This window comes from Falco cherrug, chromosome Z (assembly GCF_023634085.1).
Source record: "Falco cherrug isolate bFalChe1 chromosome Z, bFalChe1.pri, whole genome shotgun sequence".
NCBI lineage: Eukaryota > Metazoa > Chordata > Aves > Falconiformes > Falconidae > Falco > Falco cherrug.
This window is the reverse complement of record NC_073720.1, coordinates 27,324,441-27,348,314: the sequence shown is the minus strand read 5'-3', so window position 1 is coordinate 27,348,314 and position 23,874 is coordinate 27,324,441. Positions and strand designations below refer to the sequence as shown.

The 23,874-nt window shown below is 39.2% G+C and overlaps 1 protein-coding gene across 2 annotated transcripts in view; it reads right to left on the bottom strand.

The window, feature by feature from the left end:
* Positions 1 to 23,874, bottom strand: part of ANKRD31 (ankyrin repeat domain 31) — a 75,357-nt gene that overhangs the window by 49,883 nt on the left and 1,600 nt on the right. For both annotated transcript variants that reach the window (XM_055698439.1, XM_055698440.1), the window contains exons 3-9: positions 22,539 to 22,618; positions 19,138 to 19,184; positions 18,401 to 18,495; positions 17,394 to 17,434; positions 6,384 to 6,661; positions 5,958 to 6,064; positions 3,171 to 3,350 (exon numbers count right to left, since the gene is read on the bottom strand). In XM_055698439.1, coding sequence (XP_055554414.1) covers positions 3,171 to 3,350; positions 5,958 to 6,064; positions 6,384 to 6,661; positions 17,394 to 17,434; positions 18,401 to 18,495; positions 19,138 to 19,184; positions 22,539 to 22,618 — 828 coding nt within the window. The remainder of the gene's footprint in view (positions 1 to 3,170; positions 3,351 to 5,957; positions 6,065 to 6,383; positions 6,662 to 17,393; positions 17,435 to 18,400; positions 18,496 to 19,137; positions 19,185 to 22,538; positions 22,619 to 23,874) is intronic.

The following is a 23,874-nucleotide window of genomic DNA, read 5'->3' as shown; positions in this document are numbered from 1 at the left end:
AATAAAAACCTGTATTTCACATTTTGGTGAAGCAATTTATAAAAATTTATGTCAGTTTTAGGTTGTCTATTTGATAAATATTTCAGACAGTATACTGAAATGTAAAAACTGATGCATTTTACAGTAAATTGTATGAGGAAATGTTTATGAAAAAGTCATAAACAAAAGGGTTGGGACATCTCATTCTTTTGTCAAAGTTTGCACTTACTGAAGAACCAGGTGCAGCTGTAACAATACCAGTTTTAGATTTGATAGTTCTGTTATGAAAGAGAATAAAAAGTATTCCAGTCACATCTTGGAGATTCATCCCTAACTAAAACATCCATGCTATTTTAAGAACAAGATAATTTTTCACAGCACTCCTATTTATACAGCCCTGCTAAAGAGAGTAAGTAAGAAAGAAGAAACAAAACAAATATGTGGAGTCTTTATCGCCAAATAAAAAAGTTTTTTAACACTATCCGAGAACGGTTTGAGTGTTCAAAGAAAGCAACGAAAAATCCTTACTGGAATTCCATATCCATTCCCAGCTGTATGGAATAGACCAAGATACGAGCTTCACAACCCACAGAATAATTCTACTCCATGAAGGAGACGTTTAAAGAAAAATAAAGTATGGAATTTAGGTCATGGAACCGGGTTTGCAATAGGCGTGCATCATTCCTTAAACATTCATTATGAGACAGGCTTTTGTAGAGGAGAAAAGTAAGGGAAAAAGAGGCCCCTCCACTCCTATCCTCCAGCTCTCAAACCAGCATGCCCTCCAGAAGACCGTTTTGATGGATAGCTTTATTCTTCAACCATCTCCCATTATCAGAAGGTTGCCTGGGCCTCATTCACATTCTAAATATGTGAATAACTATGTGAAATAGGCTTATTAAGATTATTCTGCTCCCATTAAGCAAAATTATCTTAATTTCATTGGGAATATCAACTCTTGAAGCCCTCTTATACACCACGCAACCCAGAATATTGTATATTTGTATAGAATCCGGTTTATTATCGGCACAGGATGTTGCATCAGGTTGCCAAAAATTTTGTGCTATTTAGGCTTTACTTCCAAATGCTTGAAATTCAACCTAGTTCTAACTATATTTCCCAATGTTGAAAGTACTTCAAGATTGTTTTTAACAGCATCATCTGCAAAATATTTACTCGCATTTTATAGATCCTATTTCATTAAGAAACTCACTAGTAACTCCATATTCTGGAGCAAAAGCTTGAAATCTGTTAAGGGGAGGATAAATATGGTTAATTCAGGGGGAAGTATCTATTTCTTCTCCATCTGTAAAAAGCATCTTCTATCTGATATACTAATAAGCCCCTGAAAAAATGAACCTGTAACATGTTCAGTTGATAATCATTAGAATTTAGCAACATGATTCTCCAAGGATACTGTGCAATGCTCCCAACCAAGGAGAAACACAAGTTCCATTGCACCTGTTTTTCAGCTCCCTCAAGGCACTGTAAATCAAGACTCAAACTGAAAGCACAGACAGTACCTCTACCATGCTATCCATATCCTTTGTACTAATGTCCAGGTAGTAAAAAGGAGAACACAACCCACAAAAGAACCCAAGAACTCAAGTAAGGCACTGAAGCACGGTACTGTAGCACAGCAATAAGGAAAAATACTAGGCTAAGATATGGATAATCACTGGTGGAGAGTTTTAAAGGAAGAGAAAAGGCACTGAGGCAGAATACAATAATCAGAACAATGATTCCCAAAGAGAGTAAGATTAAAGTGCATTTCAAAATGGCACAGGTCTAGCAACTCTACCTCTTTCTGATTACAATTTCCTCACTAAAAACGAATGAAGTAGGGGCAGGTCTGCCTCTCATCTCTTCAAGGAGTTCAACTAAAACACATTTTGTACAGTTGTGCTCCTTTTGCACCAAAAATAGCAGCCAGAGTCTGGAGGATGAAGAAACAGCGACCTGGCAAAATATGCAAAGGCAGAAAAAGGAAGCAACTGTGAGGCCAAAAACTGGAACCAGTGCACTTTTGTACACTCGCCCAGAGAGGCCGCAGTTGAACACACACTATCAACATCTCCCTGTGGTAAGCAGGTGGCTTTGAAACCCACCAACAAAATATTTTCTCATCTACCTCTAGCACAAGTTAACACACATTGCGAGTCATGGTGTTAGCTCAAATGCCAGAGTCCTATTCCCTAAAAGTCTGAAATTTGCTGCCAACCCAATCTATCTCTCAGTATCTTCCAGAAGACAAGAGAATTTCTACCTTAATTTTGGTCTGTTAGGTGCCTGCATTATGCAATAGCCCTTAACTGCAGAACCCCTTTCCCTCCCCCCCCCCCCCCCCAGAAGAGTTGTGAAATCCTAGCCACTACATGGGATGGAAACACTTTCAAGAATGAATCAAAGCTTTCTACCATATGAGCCAGCTGTCTGCAAAACCATTTTCTCTACTGTTGTGGAAGTTTATCAGAGCCTAATGGGAACTGCAAAATAAGGAACAACAGTCTTATGTTTGAAACAACCAATTGATACTCTAGGGTGTGGCAATGTCTTTGACAGTGTTACACATGAAGCTGGATAAAGTTAATTGCTGCAATGAAAATGTTCATAGCTAGCCACTAATTGGTTGGGGGAGGGTGGGGGGGCAAGATGAGGTAAAAATGCAACATACCAAGTACTCACCACTTCATAAAATCAAAGCAGTGCTAAATTACGAAGCTACTTCTTTTAAAATGCCAGGGGCAAAATCAGAGTCCCTGAAAAATTAAACTAGAAATTCTAAATCTTGGCATCTCAAGCTGGCTGTTGAAATGCACCAAAAAAACCCAACCAAAAAAGCAACAACCAAACTTTAAAAAACATTATATTGATCATTTAACTAAAAACTGTTTTGTGATATGCATACACCAGATTATTGAATTAAGGCTAAGTAAACTTAACTGCATGACTGTCATTTTTCAAGTGCTTACTTTTTCTGCAAAATTTTATTTTTTAGTATTTTTACACATAGGTCTACGTATTTTCTCATGAGCAACTACCAAGTTAAACCAATAAAAAATTTAATTATCTACTGACTAGTCAGAAACCTCCAGTCTCATCCAAACTGCACAAACTCATAATATATATTTTTACTAGTTATAGGTAGATTCTTGTTTTGAAAATAATATTTTAATACCATTGCAACTTACCAGCATAATCCTGAACATTTACATTTCCACCAGCTTTTATTATGTTACGTACAAGGTTTACATCTTCATGAGCAACAGCTCTATACAGTAAGCCTTCACCATAAATATTGCTCCTATTGATTCTTGAAAGTGAAATGGGGCAAGCCAGATTTGCAGAAGTCCTACCAAAGGCTTCTTGTCCTGAAAAATAATGTAAAAGATCTTGTGAATGGAAAAACATCTTTCCTTTCTTTTTTTGGCTTCACTTTGCATTACTGTTGGTAAATAAGCTTTCTAGAGAAAAAATGCTCATTCAATCTAGTAGAAATAAATACCTTAAAAAATGCATTACCAATTAAATAATAATGCCATGCAATAAGAGATACCATAGAGAATTGCATAACAAAACTTCAACTGAAATTCAACACACATGAATATGATTTTGTAAAAGTGGTTAAGTTTAGTCTTCTTCCTTTTTAATGACATTTTTGCAAAGTGCATTGTTTCCCATTGGGTGATAAAACTGCTATTCTAGGTTACAATTCATTCATTACAAGATGACCACTTCAATAGCTAGTCAATTATTCAATAATTTCTCTTTTCTTAAAAGTCAAATTTATTAGCAGTTCTTTTGTACTCAGTTATGTTTTAAAACCTCTGCTTCATGAGCAAGAAGTATTTACACTAGGATAGGCATTGACATTAGCTCCGTCAGGACACTTTTCCCCATTACTTCACAACTAACTCAGCCATTTCTGCAATGAGCAGGAGGTGCACAGCTGGCCTGGGAATATGAGGCCTAAATGTAAAAGACGTAATGTAAAATACGTAAAAGATACTAATTTTAATTTTTAATTTATTATTTTACAAAACAAATGCTATATCCCATTATGCACTCGTTACAGTTTTCAGCTTGGGAGATATTATCTCCAATACATAGATAAACTGTTATGTACTTCACCAGCAATGCCATTCCAGCATCTCTCCATAGTGCGGAGAATAGCATCCTGGTTACTGCCTCTTCTGAAGAACAGGAGGGAAGAAAGAAGGGAGGAAGGAAAGGACAGGAGGACTGCCCGGCAGAAAGCACAATGCATGGCCTAGGCCATTAATTGATCTACTAATGAAAAACCTTGGGACAGCAGGCTATATACACTGCTCCTCTCCACAGCCTCTAGCAGATGTGGCTCACTGGCCCTGAAACTCCACCTGGGCGTCAGAAACAGACATTTTAAGTATGATCTTAAAACTCATAGCTCTCCCAGAGATGTAACTCACAGAGCCTGATGTCTCTGCTGTTTTGTACCTGGGGATATACTGTGAGCACAGACTAATTCCCAACTTTCTTGACTCTGTGTAGATTTTTATAATCTAACAGATACAGGCTTACCCATGACCTTCCCTCAGCTGAACACATGGACAGTCCCTCTCTACTGGTCTGGCTTTGCAAGACGTTAATCATTTAAGATATTGCAGTCCCTAGCCATGCAGTTCAAGAGGGATTAAACTGCACAGACACACAGAGGACAAGGTGCAGTTTTATGTCACATTCAACGCAATCTAACTTGTTACTTCCAGAGGACCCATTTCCCATCATCCGTACCTTCCTAGCGCCTTCCTTTTGCCTGACCTTGTACAATACACGTGATGCTTGCTGATCCAAATGGAAACTTTTCATGGGGCTGTTTTTTCACTGAATTACCAAACCAAAGTGACTCACAGACTGTTGCTAGGTCTGATGCAAAAGGGTGGTAAACTTGCTAGACCAGATTAACATGAAGCTACCTCTACAGACAGTGCAACTCTTTCTGCAGAAATCACACTAAAAAACCAACAGCTTGGTTTTTGAGTGGAAACTAGTAAGTCAATTTGAAATAGGTGAGCAGTTGGTCATACAACTTTAAATCTCATAAAAACAAGCTTTCACTGAGAACAATATAAAGGCTGCAAAAGAGAATGTTTGTTAATTGGAGGTAAAATTACTCATATTTTATAAGATCTATAATGTAGCTGTTACAGTGCAAATACTTCCAAACATTGTAAGGTGCTTAAATGATTGATTGTAGGTGCACAAATAAATCCAGACTGAGTGGGCTTAAACAAACAAAGAAAAAAACTTTTAAGACCCCAATCTTAAAGATGCTGGAGTTGGGCACTTAGGTGAGGAAATTCTGTATTCTCCTACACACTTTGTCTGCAAGGCAAAGAATTTCTTGGCATGCATCTTCAAAGGATGAAAAATAGCAATCTTTCCCTCTGAAAAAGCACATTGCAAGGAAGAATAGCTCAAAACAGTGCTTTGTGACTGTGGTATTAAAGGCACTGTAACACTACATTTAAAACAGACAGGGTAACAACAGCAGGCATGCAAAATAGAATGAACTATTTCGTATAGGTCAACGCTGCTCTCAGAATGATGTTGCACACAATACTAGATTATAGAAGGATATACACATGTGTATCAGCATCTACATTTTCACTCTGCATGAAAATATTTTTCTTCTGCTTTTCAGATTACACCATAATTTTTTCATATACAACATTGTGATAAAAACTGCATCCTGAAAAAATTCTCGTGAGTCTTAAGGAGTTTATGCAAACAAGTCAACTGTTAGGTTGCTAATATGTAGAATTAAGCAAGTGAGGGAATTTATCAGTACTTTTAATTTGTTAAAGGAATGTTTATACTATCTTCTTAAAATAAATCTATGCCACAATATATTGGAAAGTCTGTGAATTATATTAGAATCAGTATAAGTGTTCAAATACAAAAATAGTCTGTAAGATAAACATCACAAAATATCTTACTCTGTTTGTTTTCAATTCTCTTGCTCCTTCTCTGCATAGCTTTTCTGTCCTCATTCAGAATTGTTTCTACATCTTGCTTGTGTTTGGAAGTAGATTTCTGAATTTTACTGACAAAAGATTTGTTTACAATCAAAAAAACCACTCTGTTCTGTATATAAATTGAAGTTTATAATAGAGCTAAGAATGTGGGTATATTTTAAAAGGAAATCTGTAATGGCATGCCAGTATACAGGCACACTTAGGTAGTACTAGGTAAAGACTGTATCAGGAGGGGAACTAACTTCCAGATCTTTAAATAAAAGGTAAAACTTTATCTTTCAATCATTTAAAGTCATTCATATGAGGAATGAGTACTCTGTATGCATTGTATTTGTTACATTAATTTAAAAACAGAATTTAAGAACATTACGTGAGACTTTGTCATACCCAAAATCCTTAGCTGTGTTTCTTGCTGTACCACCACTGTGAGGCACCTTCTGCTGAGTCTCTTCTGGTATTTGGCAATGACTGGAAACATAATCTCTGCACTTTCTCAAGGAGGTCTCTCTTAACTTCATCTCTTTCATTGATGTTGTTTGGTCTATTTCTGCAGATGCTGCAGCCTCCACTGAATATGAACTCCCCTCACCAGTTTGCTTTTCACTAGAGGTGGCATCCCAGTAATCTGAAATTACTTCTTTCTCTCCCTGCTGATCACCCACAGGCTGTGACAAAAAATAAATTTTACATGCAACTGGTAAGTATGCAGTTAAAACAAGGGCTGTATATATAAGAGCTCCAACAACATTATCTTGTAAATTATATGTGTTCTCACAGGCAATGGAGGTGTTGCTTAAGTGAATAACTGGAATTCTACAGACAAAAGACACATAAGCTGCCATAGGAAAGGCAGTCCTAAAGTAGTATGCCACACCATGGAAACCTAGTAAAATCAGCCAACGAAGTTAGGATACTCAGAATCACAACTTAAATAATTAATCTAGCCTGGCTGATAGTGAATGAAAGTTGATAATACCTGAAAGTTGTTTGGTTGGACATATGCAATGACTTAACAGATTCATTTCAGTTTCCTATGGACATGAGCTCCTGTCCTAAAAAATAAAGTGGTATTTAAAATGCCTTAATCTAGCCACCTTATCTTACTCTCACACAAGCCTAGAAATGTGCACAAGATCAAGAATCGTGTTTCACCTGAGGTTCAGTAACTCCTAGCTGAGAAGCTGTTTCTAAAGACATACCCACCCTGAGCTACAGCCTCCACAGGTGAGATTCACTTCACACACATTCAGCCCTCTAAAAGCCAGGCACCTAGATGACACTAGGCATCCTCATTACCCTTACCACTGGTGAAGAGGAAGAGTTATTTACAGAGATGATGGTACTCACCTCATCCTAACTGGTGCAAAGGGGAACCTAAATGGTGTATACCAAAGGCTTATCCCTAACAGTAAGGGAGAGAAATCCCACACTAAAGGTACATCGTCACATGGTAGTTAATTTGAATTACTTGAGTCTATTCACTGTTCTAGTCAAGTGAGTGTGATGTGCTGCTGGGTATCACTCAAGCTGTTGAAACGTGGGTATTCATTAGCTTATTGCACACCTGAGTAATGCTGAAAGCTCTTAGGATACACTCTCAGCACACATACATACAAATTCTTTCACAGTGATGTGGGAGAACTTGTTAGTCCTTTCTTGGGACACAGATGGACGTGGAGGATTCACTGATTAATTTCTTAATTAATATTCAGCAGAGAGGATACTGAAGAGACAAACTGCATTCTAGGTCAAGAGATGTGCATGTTAACATGGCAGTTGGGGAAATACAAATATTCCAGTTTACAAAACTACCAATGCAGTACTTCCCATGGCATCACATCTGCTATAAGAAGGTTAGAGAAGAAGAAGAGAACATTTGAAAGAGGAACAAAAAAGCCACTTGCTTTGTAAGGGACCTTGTATTAAAATAAATGGGCTATCCAGCACCCTGACTGCATCTATAGGACACCTTTATCTCCTCTTTTGGGTACTTCTTTCATCACAACAAGGATCCTCTGAAGAAAAGGATGAGAAAAGACCGAGGACAATATACTGCTAGAACAAAACTGTTACTAAAAAATTAACTGGGATTTTTTCCTCATTAAATTGCCTCCCTACTTTCTGCTTTCAAGAACAGCAGATGGAGGGACAAAAAAGCTAAAATCAATTATTAATCGACAGGAGGTTATAGATCCCCATTCCCACTAGACCGTGCTTCACAATCTTAATTGCAATATTGAGTAAATCTATACATTAAGCTTCACACAGCTGTGCTACAAATTTCAGAAATCAACACTTCACTGGAAGAGCTTTGTAAGTTGCTATGGTTCTGAGACAATTAGCCAAGAGACCTTTCAGCACCTTGAAATTAGCTACCTGTTACCTTTGTGGCACTTCTTATTATATACTGTTATATTCAGTTAACGCTACCATCAAAAGACAGAATTAACTCATAGTCTTTGAATACTTTATGCCATTATGGGGAAGCAGAGTGGTTGTAAAATCACCTTAAATAGCTAGTTGTATGTGGCTGATCATTGATTTGCAGCTCCAGATTATTCAAAGACAACACAGAGCAGAGGAAGAGAATCCAGGTTTACATGGGATGTCTACTACACTCCATAGCATAAATATAACATCTCATATGTATCCATTTCTTTCTCTTACTATAACCTAAACAGGAAGAGGTTATAGTGTTGCTTTCCCTTCATGTTCCTCTCTAGATTTTTGCATTAATGTTGTTGAATCCAAATGAGCTACTCCAGATCATTTTTACAGCACAGGACATAACATTGTGGAGAGAACAGCAGAAGGTAAGAGAAGAAACAGAAAGGATCACATGTTATATCCATACATCCATTTACATTGTACTTGTGTAAAAAATCCCCATAAGTAATCTTCATAGTTTACAGGAAAGGCATAGCTATAATTTCTTTTGTAACACTTGCAAAGCATTTGTATGCTACGGTGGTGAGAACTATGACTGCAGAAAACAGGATAGTATAGTCTGGAGAAAAACCAGAACCAGATGGGGTAGAAACCTGAAGCTGGAATTGGCTTCATACGCCAGTGTGCATATACTGGCTGTAACAGAATAGTGTTTTGGAACTTCCCTTGGAGACCATGCAAGACATAGAAGACTTACAGGGGGACCAGTAGTTTGAAACTCCGATGCTGATTCTAGATTTCCATGTCAGTCACTGAATTAACTTTACTAGGATTTGCTATCCTAGCAAGTTCAGCCATTTTCGTAATATGGGATGTATCAAACAAAAAAAAAACCTACTGGAATTTTAGAATGAAAAAGATTGAAACTTATTACACTAATGTAATTCCTGATGCCAGTGCATTCTTTACTCCAAATAATTTGGCTATTCTATAAAATATTTTATGATAAACATAAATTTTAAAATATTGATTAAACTGTGTATATACTTGCTCATTTGTTGTACTCTGCAAGTTAGATCCTGTTAAGGTTTTTGTTTCTTCCACCTGAATTGTAACAAGTTGAGGTTCAATCACATTTGTTATTTGTGTACAGTCATCATCTAACTGGGGAATATCGGGTTCTGAATTTAACCGCTCTCCTTTGGTGTTAAGCTGTCTCTCATTTGGCACTACGGGAGTGACAAGTTGTACTACAGATCCTGACAAGGCATTCAGAGCTGTCACATGCTGTACTGGCGGGCATCACTGCTCTCATCTGCTGATGGATCAACGGGAAAGGCATGACCCTGACACTCTAACTTGTCAGACAATGGATTGGTCACTTCAAGACTTTCAGAATCACCAGTTTCAAATTCACCAGTCTCTACGCTCTGTTCAGTGAATGTTTCCATGAAAATCTTCCCTGGGAATGTCAGTGAAAGATCTGTATCATTATTAGGGAAATGTTCATCTGCTCTGTTATCTGTGTCAGTAAGTGTCACGTGGGTTCTCTGGCAATCTTCTAAAACATGTGGAAATATGTCTTGTGGTGTCTGTTCCTTTGGAACCGTTATTATATCCTCCAGTCATCCAGATAATGGAGAGAGAACTCATTACTTAATTTTATTTTTTGTAATTACTTAATTTCTGTGACATTAAAAAAAAATCACAAAAAGGGAAACTTTTTCTAAAAATGTGATTAACATTCACTTTAGAAGTCATCCATATACACATATATTCTATTTGCAGCTTTTGCATAAAACACAAAGCTCAAAGTCTTCCCTAAGAACTCATAAAATTTCTTCACAAGAGTTAGACTGAGTCCTCAGTTTCAAAAGTAGAGCACTTCAGCTGTTGACCCCCCCTTAGCAGGGAAAATCCAGAGTAGGAGAAACAATCTGTTATAAAGCAAAAGACATTATGCCATTGCCAATGACCTGAGGGCGTTAGAGGACTTTAAAAGGAAGGCATTAAAAATTTCTGTCACCCTGAAATAACAAAAGTGAACATACTCACAGTAATATAAAAAACATAGGTAGTAAAGCACAATATATGAGCTTTGATCATGTGTTTATGTGGATCCCACACAGGTATGGAGCATATGTGCCTCACAAGCTTCAGTTCAAAACCTTAGAAGTATGTTTGGAGGCTGCCCATTTGAGTTTCCACACTGAGTACAGAACCATAAAAACATAACTGTTCTTGGAAAAGTAATACTGTTTTTCTAATCACTTTGAGTTGCTTTCAACAGATGCACTCACTTTTACACCAATAAATAACTTCTCCATTTTTTCCTATCCCTGTTTCAAATGCTTCTGTAGGAGAAAATCAGATGCCTCAGCAGACCTGTAAATGTTTTTATCTATACAACATTTGTATATAGCCGTGCTGTTGCTTAGTAATACTGGATCTTAGGAAAATCTGCACTACATTTTTAGACTCTTGCTGCCACCAAGTGGCAATAGTAGGCAGTGCAAGAATCCTTTAAACACTGGTAACATAATTTTGATAAAGCTCATGAACAATAAAACAGAAAAGGAAGAAATCTAACAGTATTGACTCATATTCAGTTTGTAAGTCATTATAAAACCCTGCTTCTTTGTTGAAAAAATATTCCCTGATCTGCTGTTTGCTATCTTGTACCTGTGTGGCAAAGTTTCCTTTTTGAGCTAATTGTTCCTTCTTAATTACTGACTGCTTCTTAGTTTGCTGTATTGAATGACAGTTTCTTTTTAGACCACTTCTCTAACTTCTGCAGACTTTTAACAACTGGGAAAAAAGCCCACTGACGTAACTTTCTGTGCCTGAAGAAACAAGAGGTATAAAGTGGTATAAACACTGTCTATGCATATGACAAATTTCCTAAGAAAAAGGCTTGGTGCATTTGTTGAAGGGCAGGTGAAACTCACATTTTTATTAATGGAGAAGAATCAGGCAGGCATAAATGACTAATTTTGCAAGATTCTAAAAATCCAGATGCCAACTGAAATCCAAAACTTAAATGTGACTAGTCTTGTCAAAATTCCTATCCAACTACAGATGCCTGAATTTCTTCATCATGCATTTCTGTTGGCAAAATCCTGCGGGACTTGCTTGTCGACAAGTAATTAAAATCTGTAGAATATAGTAAAAGTCGAAACCTTCCCTCCCTAAAATCCATCCTCAGCTGCCAGTTATCCACAAAAATACTTAAAGCCCCAGGGCATACAGAGAGGCTGCTGAAGGAGAAATGCTGAGTCATCTGGGAACTGAATCAGAACAAGGAATTCTCTCTACTATGGAGCCCAGTCTGCACACACATAAGTTTTACTCAAAGGAGGAACAGGATTCCCCCTCAAGTCAGTAGCTCAGCAGTAAAATTTCAACATAGTTGTAAACGCAAGTTTAAGTCCATCCTATGCCAAAAGAGCAATCAATTTTAAGAAGGGGTTCCTATGCAAGAATGCCAAAGAGAAAAAGTCATCTCTTTGGCATGAGGCTGTTAATTCTTCTCAGGGTTTGAACACCAGCCATCTCATGGCATCTGCGAAACTCTTCCACTAAGCATGAGCTGCTTCAAAAGCCTTGATTTAAATGCCACTATCCTCATGTCTCAATTATTCCCAGTGCAAATCCAAATCAAAGTGCTCCTTAATCCAGGCACAAATCCTGCTGACCTTCTAGCATCAGCCCAGAATCTCATCTCCCCATTTTACCCAGTGAGCACATGCTGGGTAACTACTGATCATGGCCACAGCCAACTCTGGCCTCAGCCGAGTCAGAATCTTACACCAGAGAAAGCAGGTGGACAAGGAAGTCATGCAGAGGTCTCATCTAGAAAAACAAATTACTTCACCATGGATATAAAAACTATGAGTTAATAAACTCACTGCACCCAAGGCCAGTGAGCGAGCCAGGCTTAGCCTAAGCCTTAGATGTCTACCTCTCCTCCTGCACACGAGCAAGCTTAGATCTGGCCGGTCAGCTCCAGCAGATGTCAGTGCATTCACATCATCTTGGTGAATTTTGACACACAAGGATTTTTTTTTCCCCGCATCTTTGAGAAATTGGTGACTATTCGGTGTCACAGACTGTGGCTTACAAATGTTACAAGATAAAATAATACTGAAATGTAAATAATAAAGCTGGAGTGGAAATGTTAAGTGGACTCCCGTACCTGCTAGCTCTTAGTCAAACAACAGCAGAGTTCAACCTTTCGATACATACATGTAAGAGAATCACTAAAAAGGAGTTAAGGCTTGGAACAACATTACCAGCTTTTTTGCGAACACTAAGAAGAACACTACTGCAATATACTGGGACATGAGAGGTACACAGAGAATCACAGAACAGTTGAAGCTGGAAGGGACCTGTTGAGATCATCTAGTCCAACCTTGCTGCTCAAGCCGTACAACTGCAGCAGATTGCCCAGGACCATGTCCAGTCAGGTTCTGAGTATCTACACAGATGGAAAATGCACTGCCTCTCTGGGCAACCTGTTCTACTGTCTGACCGCCCTCACAGTTAAAAAGTACTGTTTTGTGTTCAGATGGGACTTCTTTCTTTTTCCTTTGTGTCCACTGCCTCTTTTACTATCAGTGGGCACTACTGAGAAGTATGGTTCCCTCATGTTCATTCCTTCCTGTCAGGTGTTCATAGATGTCAGTAAGATCTCCCCAAAGTCTTCTCTTTTGATTGAACAGCCCTAGCTCTCTTGGTCTGTCCTCTTATACAAAAGATCATAGAATTACAGAATAGTTTGGGATGGAAGGGACCTTTAAAGGTCATCTAGTCCACCCACACCCTGCCATCAGCAGGGACATCTTCACCTAGATGAAGCTGCTCAGAACCCAGTCCAACCCGACCTTGAATGTTTCCAGGGATGGGGCATCTACCACCTCCTCGGGCAACCTGTGCCAGTGTTTCAACACCCTCATTACAAAAATGTCTTCCTTACAACTGGTCTGAACCCACCCTCTTTTAGTTTAACACCGTCACCCCTTGTCCTATCACAACAGGCCCTGCTAAAAAGTCTCCCGTAAGTATCAAAAGGCCACTACAACGTCTCCCCAGAGCCTTCTCTTTGCCAGGCTGCACAACCCCAGCTCTCTCAGCCTTTCCTCACAGCAGAGGTGTTCCACCCCTCCCATCATTTTGGGGGCCCTTCTCTGGACCCCTCCAACAGGTCCATGTCTTTCCTGCACCGAGGGCTCCACAGCTGGATGCAGTACTCCAAGGTGGGGTCGGTCTCACCAGAGCAGAGTAGAGCAGCAGAATCTCCTCCCTCGACCTGCTGGCCTCGTTTCTTTTGATGCGGACCAGGATTTGGCTGGCTTTCTGGGCTGCGAGCACACATTACTGGCTCATGGCCAGCTTTTCATGCACTGGTACACCCCCAAGTCCTTCTGCACAGCACTGCTCTCAATCCCTTCACCCCCCAGCCTGTACTGATACCGGGGATTGCCCCAGCCCAGGGGCAGGACCTTGCCCTTGGCCCTGCTGAACCCCCTGAGGTTCACATGGGCTCACTTCTTGAGCTTGTCCAGGTCTTCTGGATGGCATCCCAGCCCCCAGGCACGTCAACTGCACCACTCAGCTTGCTGTTACCTGCAAACCTGTTGAGGGTACACTAGATCCTACTGTCTATGTCATTGCTGAAGATATGAAACAGTACTGGTGACAATAGTGACCCCTGAGCAACACCACTTGTCACTGATCTCCACCTGGACATCAAGCCATTGACCCCTACCCTCTGGATGCATACATCCAACCAATTCCTCATCCGCCAAACCATCCATCCATCAAATCCTCTCTTTAATCTAGAGAAGGGTGTTGTAGGGGACCACATCAAAGGCCTTAGAGAACTAGATGCATCAGCCCTGTAATCATCTTTATGGCCTGTGCTGGACTCGCTGCAATGTGTCTGTATCTTTCCTGTACTGAGGATGCAGAACTGGATGCAGTATTCCAGAGGCTGCCTTACAAGTTCTGAGTAGAGGACCAGCCCCCTCGACTTGCTAGCAATGTTTTTCCTAGTGCAGCCCACGATATTGTTTGCCCTCTTGGCCACACGGGTGCATCACTGGCTCGAGGCCAGCTTACTGTCCACCACGATCCCTAGGACCTTCTCTGCAGAGATACCTTCCAGCCAGTTGGTCCCCAGTGGGTACTGATGTCTGAGGTTATTCCTCCCCACATGCAGTACTTCACATTTCCCCTTGCTCAACTTCATGAGACTCCTCTCTGCCCAGTTCTCCAATCTGTCTGGGTCCCTCTGAATGGCAACACAACTGTCTGGTGTATCAGTCACTCCAGCACTGCCTCTGAACTTGCTAAGGGTACATGCTGTTCCATTTTCCAGGTCACAAATGGAGGTGTTTAACAGTACTGGCCCCACTGTTGACATACAAACCACAACAGAAATCAGAGCTGCTATATCATCAAGATCAAGAAAACTCAGCAAGGGTCACTTTATGGTGTCAGGATTTAACAAATTTGTCTTGTATTTTCAGGAATAGATAAAATAACATGTCCAGTGACTTGACTGGTTGTCAAGGTGTCTGTCCTAGCTGTGAATAGCCTGTGATGACCACTGTTTCCTCTCACAAAAGGTTTTCCTGCAGCAGTCAGATCTTGCCAGTGCCAACATTAGTCAACATGCAAAAAGAGTAATTCACAATTATTTCCAACCTTCCTACTCCAGGCTCCTAAAATACTGTCTCTGGAGATATTCTCAAGGCATTCAATCTGCCTATTCTCCAGGGACTAGTGATAGGCAATCTTTGTTTCAATGCATTTTGATTGTGTTCTATTTAACTAATTCTGTACAACGAGAACGTCTCATTTAATAAACTTGGTATTATAGTTCTATATTGGTAGCCGTGTATTTTTCAAAAAGGAATAGCCATGGGGATTTAATTTTTTTCTTTGTTCTATGAGAAGGGATACCTGATCTGTAATCAATTGTATTTGCTATAAGACATGAACAATTTGCCATACTGGTCTCAAATTTGCTTTTGGTGAATTTTAGCAAGCACTGTTTTTTCCCCAACATCAACTGTAATCAGGCTTCCTGAAAAAAGGAAAACAAAACTGATTTATATCCAACTCTAAACAGGTACAAATCTATGGGACTAGATTAAACAGCCATAATGCTATGGTCTCTGCATTAAGCTGGTTATTTCAGCAGACAATTACAGTGCATATTGCTGTAAATCGCTCCATACTGGGATGTCAGAGAACAAATACTGGAACAGGTATCCTCCGTAAGTTAATGGGAGGCTTCCTAAGAAGCTGCTGATGGCAGCAAGCATTACATATACCCGAGGTCCTCTCATTTCTATAGGACCCAGGCAGCTGATGTCACTAGTGCTGCAGAAATCCTCAAAACTCTCCATGACGTTGCAATAGGAATTGATAACAGCAGTTACTTGGAAGTTGGAAGTAAGGAGCAGTTGCTGCAGAAACAGCAACAAAGCAAATTTCAATGACAGCTTCTTTGTCCAGCAGAGACCTGAAAGCAATGAACTGGTCAGGGGTGAATTTAGACTAGAAATCAAAAAGCACAGAGGTCATTGTGCCTCAGAAGGGCAACAGGAGAGAGCAATGAAGAGGTAGCAGAGCAGACACAAGTAACGTTGCGGCTGCAGACAACAACATATAGAGGCAAAGGCCAAGAATCCCTTCATTAAATGCTGCCAGCACTTCCTCTACTAACTGGAAAGAAATCTGCTCAAGTCCTTCACTGCTGCCTGGACTTCACTGACTGCAAACCAAGAATGCAAAGAGTGCTGGAAAGGAAAAGAGGAGAGGGGAAGTAGAAAGGAATCAAGAAAATATCTGACCACTGGATGTTTAGGTCGGTGGTTGCAAAAACTTAAATTTTTGCTCAAGGTGTTTCTGGGTTGAATGGTTCACACGGATATATTGTTGAATTTTTGCTACTGTGCTTTCTGAAAGCTGTCAGGGAATTCTTTCTTTCCTCCAAGATTTTCTTTCTTTTATGTGCAAAAGCAGTGCTTGTAAGCAGATAATTACTAAACTAATCAGTATTATTTGTGAACTACGCTCCTAACATTCAGACTGCATTAAGCTTATCTAAATTAGTGTTCATACAATCCCTAACCTTCCACTTGCCTTCAGCTGTACATTTCCACATCCTCTCTTGTGCTGCACTGGCACTTACCTAATCTTCTGGGGAGCTGGACTGAAAAGATAAACTGGCTGAAAACTAAGCACATTTTTAAAAAACTGAACAGCATCTGACAGTTGCTCCCCAAAACTTGCTCCACACTGGGGGTCAAACAAGTGCTAGTGTTGGCCCAAAGAAAGCAGCAGAAACTCACAGCAAGGAAAACAAGCAGTACCTTGCAACACCCAAGTAGATAGGCTCACACTGGAGTGGAATCATCCCCGTTTCAGTTTCACTGAGAAAGAAGCTGGCAAAATGAGGGAAAAGGTAAAGCTATTCCCTCACTTTTACCTCACAGCAGTGAAACCTGTCACTCATGAGCAGCTTTAGGATTACTAAAGAGATGTATCAACTGGTGCTACCTATTTTTGTCCACAAGTCAGTCACTACTCCCTAAGAGAACAACAGGGATACTCTGTTCCTCCTCAAAGACCTTCTTAATGCCTCTCCCATAACTTTCATTGGTCGAAAACATGCTTTAAGCTACTAGAAGTCTTCATTACTTTAGCTTAAATAACAGCCCTTATAGATTCTGCGTCACAGTTATGTCTTTCCTACTTCGCTGTTACTGCTATGCTCCCACCCCTGTGCCCTGCAAGATTAATAACTCCAGTTTCTACCCCAAAAGCATAAAACAAAGGTTATCTCTTGTTTTTACCTGATGTGCTCAGTGTCAGTTTCAACAGCTATATGCCTGCTTTTTAACATGAAAGAACCAGGTATTTTTCAGTAAAATATTCTCTAATGCTCATTAAATTAAATGATATTTCACATACATTCAGTTGTAAAAATACACTAACCTTTTCTTCTGGATTTTTCTGGAAACCATTCAATTTGATATCTATATTTAGGAGAGTAAAGAAATATTTCAGTTGTACTTTCCACTTCTGAAAGTTCTCAGAATCTCTAATAAAATGGCCTCACTTCCTGATTAAGGTTGAATTTTCAAACCTTAAAAATCACTGTAATCATGTTCCCTAAGTGGAACTGACAATAAGGTTTCTAGTTAGGCTCTGTTAGTCAATAAATTGTATTCCAGGGCTATTCTGTCATATTTATTCACTGGTGATTTAGGGCCTTGTGCTTCCAGAGGCCATCAGCAGATGGAATTGCTGCCCATTTCATAAGATAAGACCTATGCCCTGCGCTCTGTAATTACAATGCAATTAGACAATACAGCCACAACAATATAATAATTTACTGCCTCTGAAAAGGGCTGGTCCCAACCTCCCTGCTTCCACCCCTGTGTTTTGACATTCATGCGATTCCCAGGGAACTTCCTAATCAGAAATAAAGTGAATAGTTTTCTATTGGGTTAGCAAAAATCAGCTCAAATAGGGAGACAGCAAAACAGATGCAGCAGTTTTGGAGCACAGAGGAACAGAAGTACAACTGAAGTAGCAGCAGGTGACAGATCTATCTCTGAGTGGCCAGTGGCATTTTTGTTTCTCCTTTCTTACAGATGCCTTTGATTGTTGGATATGTTAGTAAGAAGCATGTAGGAACCCCCAATGACTGTTACATCCACGCTTACCTTACACATCCATATGGCACCTGAGTACCTTGTGGCCTGCAACTTTTGTCAGAATATGCCACAGCAATGAAATAATTTTAAGATGCAAATATAACAATGGCTTGGGAAAAGAGTTATTTCTCCAAACAATCCTAACATAGTTGTCTTGGACTACAACTATGAAAACCAAAGAACTGTTGTAAAGGTCACATATAGTTAAATCCTGAATAAAACCTACATGGATACTCACCTTCAGCTAGAACAACTTCCAGTTTTGTACAAAATACAACATACCTACGGAATTATTTTGCTTCCCCTCTACTGCAGGATTTAGTGAATAACCAGACTTAGAAATATTTTCAGTAAGTGACAGATGCTTCATCCAACCCCTAGAATTAAATAATACAAGAAAAAGTCCTTACTGAGAAAGAATTGTACCTGCTCAGCTTAAGAAAATTTCTACAGTACTTTGAGTTTATTTATGAAGTTTTGTACTTACAATTAGTTGTGGAAACAACTGCAGTTATTTTAGAGGCATACTTCTCTTTGCAAGGACATGCAGTAATTAAGACTTCAAGATTTCCTAAGCAGAGTTCTATTTGTACATTCATTCTCTAAGTGAAAAAATGACCCTTCCTATTTTTTATTACTTCTTTCTGTATTTCTATTATAAATCCATCTTCTGCTGAAATCCTTTCATAGCTTTGAAGAACAAAAGGTCTAACATTATTTATTACATATTTTTATTTATTTGTCTAATGCTTTTCCCTGAGCAGTTTACTGTCATTCGTGTTGCTTATGCCTTTATACAATGAAAGGTAACACCATCAATAAAACCAAATGCATGTACAGTTTGAGCCACACCAGACACAGAACTACCTCTGACATAAATACGGATGCTTCGCTAAGCAAACAAGAAAATCACTTCACAATGGAACACAAAGAATAAAATAATATACAAATGGAAAATAAAGGAATTGTTTAATCACAGTATGTCTGACTGGAATTCCTGTGTGATGTATTATACTCACTGCAGTAGAGGCTGAGGCTGGTCAGATGCATATGCCTTTTGAGGTATCTGAATGAAAAAAAAAATATTTAACAAGTTAGTAAACAAAGTACTTCATTATTTATTTTTTCAGCTTTATTACATGCTTATCTTCTTCCTTCTATAATTGAATTGGGAAACAGAATTTTTAAATCAGATCGGTACACACATTACTAATAAGATACAAAACCTGTTCCACTTAAATCTTTTTTTTATTTGCGCTGCTTGGGAAAAATGTTGAAAAATAAATTAAGACTACAAAGACGACACTCACCCAGAACGAAAACATACCTATGCAAGTAAGATATGATTGCTTTAAACTTCAGGTGTTTTATACATCAAAAGACCTAAACAGAAGCTATTTTTATTTCAGTTCTCAGTTGTAACATTTTTGGGGGGTAAACCCCCTCTTTTCATTAAATAAGACAGGGTGCTGCTCAAGAGACTGTGGAATTTAGTGTACAACTTCCAATATCCCTGGAAAAGGCAGAATTATGGAACTTAGCTGACAAGATCTGCACATCAGCAAGCTCTAAGTGGAAGGACGGCCACATGCAGACACAGGAAAGCACATGTGGGTAAGGAGAGAGCTAATGTCAGAAGTAGGAGCTGCATTCAAACTCCTTAGTGAAAGGAGCTTGGATCCACTTTTTGCAGCTCTGACTGGTAATGAAGAGATTTCCTCTACTATGGAAAGAAAAGCCTTCATATAAAGTCTACGGCAACCCAGGAATGATTAAAATAGGCAAGTGAGCTGCAGAATGGTTCTCTTCCAGATGAGCTGAAGACTGGGTATCACTACTGGACTATCAGCATACTGGCTGCAATTTTAAACAAATCATCGACATACAGTGGAGATCATTCACAGCACTAGGAAAACTCTGGGAAATAACACCTTGGTGTAGGTACCAAGTGATGACTTATTTGGCTTGCACAAGATATTAGCAACACAGTAAAAGCAACCGTCTTAGCAATGACCTAAAGAGCAACATGCAGAGATCAACCAGTAGAAAGGACTGCTAAAAGGCTCCCTGGAACAGAACAGGTTCTTTAGAAACAGTTTGTGCAACAATTATTGCCTGATGTTCCAAAATATGGCAATGGGATAGTTGGCAGAAAGTTATTGACTTTGCCAAATACACCCTTTGAACGAATCAGTCTGGTATTTACACACAACATTATCCAGAGACCAAGCAAGGTCAGGAGGATAGCAGAACTGCTACTAAAACTCTCTGACTGGCTAACATTGCTCAGATAGATGACTAAAGTTTAATGAACTACCACGGTACCTCAGAAGGAGAAGGAGCTATTTTGTCTGCTAAAAATTAGGTTCTTAGCAAAACCAGTGTATTGTCAATTGGTTGATAGGTCTCTCAAATCATAAAAGTTACACAAATAGCATCTGTGGTGACTGACTGCAGGTACTAGGAACAGCCTTTTGTCCTACTCTCTTGCTTTAGGCAAGGAAATTCCTGCAAAACTCAACTGATTTTTCTCATCTGAGCACTTATTTATACAGTCAACTACCTGAGGGGACTCTGGATGTGTTCCAAAAAAAGACTAATGCTTAAAAGTTCTAAGTGCCACCTAACAATTTTAGGTGCACTTCAACAAACTGGGCAAAAAAAGAAAGCCTGAAAAAGGTGAAAGCACAAACTTACAATCACAAGGCCTGTCTGAACAAGCAAGCCATAGAATAGATAATGGAAACGACTTGTCAGCTGGGGAGAACCTGAATCCTACAAAACCTGTCCGTGTATCTACAGCATCTCTAGCGAAAGAAAAGTCTTTTTTACAATCCTACGTGGTAGAATCGAAGCTAGGACTATGTATCTCAAGCCTCCTCCCCTGACCATGTGAAGTACAAAGAAAGCCAAGACTCTTTGAACAACAGGAACAGATGGTATATTTTCTGAAAAAATTCACAGCCACTCTGGGCCGCATCACCCTTACATCACATCACATCAAGACGCTGTATTCACATAAGATCATTTCTGAGGATGCAGTAGAAAGCAAGCTTCTACACAAGCACATTCCATGTTGGCTCTCAGAGTGGCTGAAGAGCCACACTGGTGCAATCTATATATGCAAGTATCAAGGACAACAGGCCAATGCCATTCCTTACAGCACTGAGTAAAGATTTAAATGTTATACTGTCCCCATGCTGCGTGCGACCAAGCTGCCAGCAGCAAGCTACGGAGGTCTCACGCAAAAAAAAACAACAAAGCCCAAACAAAAAAAAAAATGTGAGTTATCCAAACTATTTGGTTGAGACAAAGTAATTTGCAATGTTACAATGCTGTGTAAAAACACTCACTTCAGTAGGAGCATCTCTTTTTTTTGTCATCTAGGAAGCAGTTTTGTTCTTTTAAAAAAACATCTTATACTGGAATAAGGCTACATATATAGTGGTCTTTGGACTGGTGAATCCACAACGCTAAAGACAGTGTAACAATCACAGGTTTTAAAACAATCTCAGTTAAAAAGTAGAAACCTGTTTCTTTCTAATGGTTTCACGAGTGTGTCATAGGTAGGTATGTTGCTAGGTAGGGCCTGGCGGCCGGAAGATCTCACGCTGTACGGAAACATAGGGCCCCCCTCCAGGTAGCCAACAGCTTTTAGTTTATGATGTAAGCAGACAGAAGTGACATTGTAAACCTAGGCTATATAGTGTCACGTCGTTCAGCAATAAATGCCATTTGCCATCCACCACATTGGTGTCTGCGAGTGATGGACCGCACGGCCAGGGGTCGGCCGCCGTGCCGTTCCTGAGCCAGGTCACTGCGTGCCCGTGAAGGCAACATAGGTAGAAAGCCGATTGCTCAAATGAACTGAAAGAGAAGTTTATAGGCTAGCTACCAACTGCAGCAAATATATTAAAATGTAGGTTAATTAGTAAATCAGGAATGCAGAATTATCCATATAGCAGAAGAATTACCCCATCATCATGCAAGCAGACATTTTATTCTGCACTTCAGATTATGTCTTTCTTTTTTAAACAAAAATTGTCCAATCGTTGGATCACAGCTAATCTCATAATGAGTAGCCAAAGGTATATGCTTGCATGATTAACCTAGATGGTTATCTTTCAGTTCCTGAAGGGAACGTACTAAAAAGTTTGTGCTCCATGGCTTATTCGTCTTTGTTACTGGCTTGTTCCTCAAATTTGAAAGGTTATACCTTCATGAAATACCAGGGAAGAGATACATTTGATACATTACTAGAGAGAATGTGCCACACACCTTACAACTGTCTTGCCAACAAATTAATTTCAGCTGTGAGCCACCAGGCCCTTTTGTACATAAAGAATAGGAGACCAAGTGGGCCTATTAATAATTAATAGTTAAATATGTGTAGCAGGAGACTTATAATTTTTATACCTACTGGATTTATCTGTTCTTCCTCCTGACTATATGTGTTACCACAAAATTTCTGTATAAAAGAGATTTCTGGAGAGGAAGGTCCTAGGAAAAACAAACAACAAACAGAAAAAAACACAGTAACTAAAGGAAGTTTCCATTGCCTTAATTTCTTCACAACTGTCCATAACTCCATAAATTGCAACATAACTCTGTAACTGAGGAATATGTATCAAAGCTTCTGATAGGCAATGGATTTAAGTGGTTGAACAGTCTACCTAACTACATTTTGAAACTCAACATATGAGAGGTCAGAAACTAATAAAAGCAGCTGGGGTCAGAATTTATTATTTCACTTAGTGTTCTGGAATCCTCCCTGAGTTTGGATTGGTGATTAACACTTTCCTCTTATTTTTTAAACTAACAACTGCAATTTTGGTAAGTTGCCTGATCCATTTCACTAAAAATATTTGTACTCCCATATAGAATACTTTCTTTAATGACTATGCAAAGGAAAAACTTCTCTTGGGGTGGGGGGGGAACCTCCAAGGTTGGACCCTTAGGTTTCAAAACTAAAACGTTGTTACTAACATTAATAAAATAGCTGTCAAATTAATCTTTGTTATGTATCTCATCACCAAATTGCTCCTGCACAAATATGCACAAATACATGAACACATAAACTTACTGAAATTAAAATATCACAGGCAGAGTGCTAGAAGTATCATCTATTACATTTACAGACAAAAAACCTCCACCTAACCCTCACACAAATCCCCACTCCATAAACGGAACAAAGAGCCAAATAAACATGCCTTAAACCATGTGTGTTGGATGTTACCACGTTTTAACTCCAGGGGATAACCACAGGTACTTTCAAAATCAGATGATGCTTCTTTCCTCTGAAAAAACTATTGAGCAACTATGAAAGGTTCAGATTCAGAATTCACAGTCATAGGAACAGTTTCAGCAGATTTCAGTGGGCTGTAGATAAGATCTGTATTAACTCAGAGTAAGTGGATAAGAAAAGACTGTCCACTCAGGTCTTCAAATTGGTAAAAGGCCAAACAAAAAAAAATCTGGAAGAACACTAATAGCACCTTGTGTCACTTAACAGACTAGGTAGTCTCTGTATTGCTGGAGTAGAATGTACAAGATGCAGGTTAAACGTATCACATAAAAATACCAAGGAGGTACCAGTAAAACTATTACATAATGCCAACATGCTTGCTCATGCAACCTGCTCTAAGGGAGTTACTGAGGAAGATTTTAAAGCTTTAAATGAGCGTGCATGCCTTTATTTTTAAAGTAACTTAATAGTACACTTAAAATCATGCACCTAAATATCACTGCCCAAACAT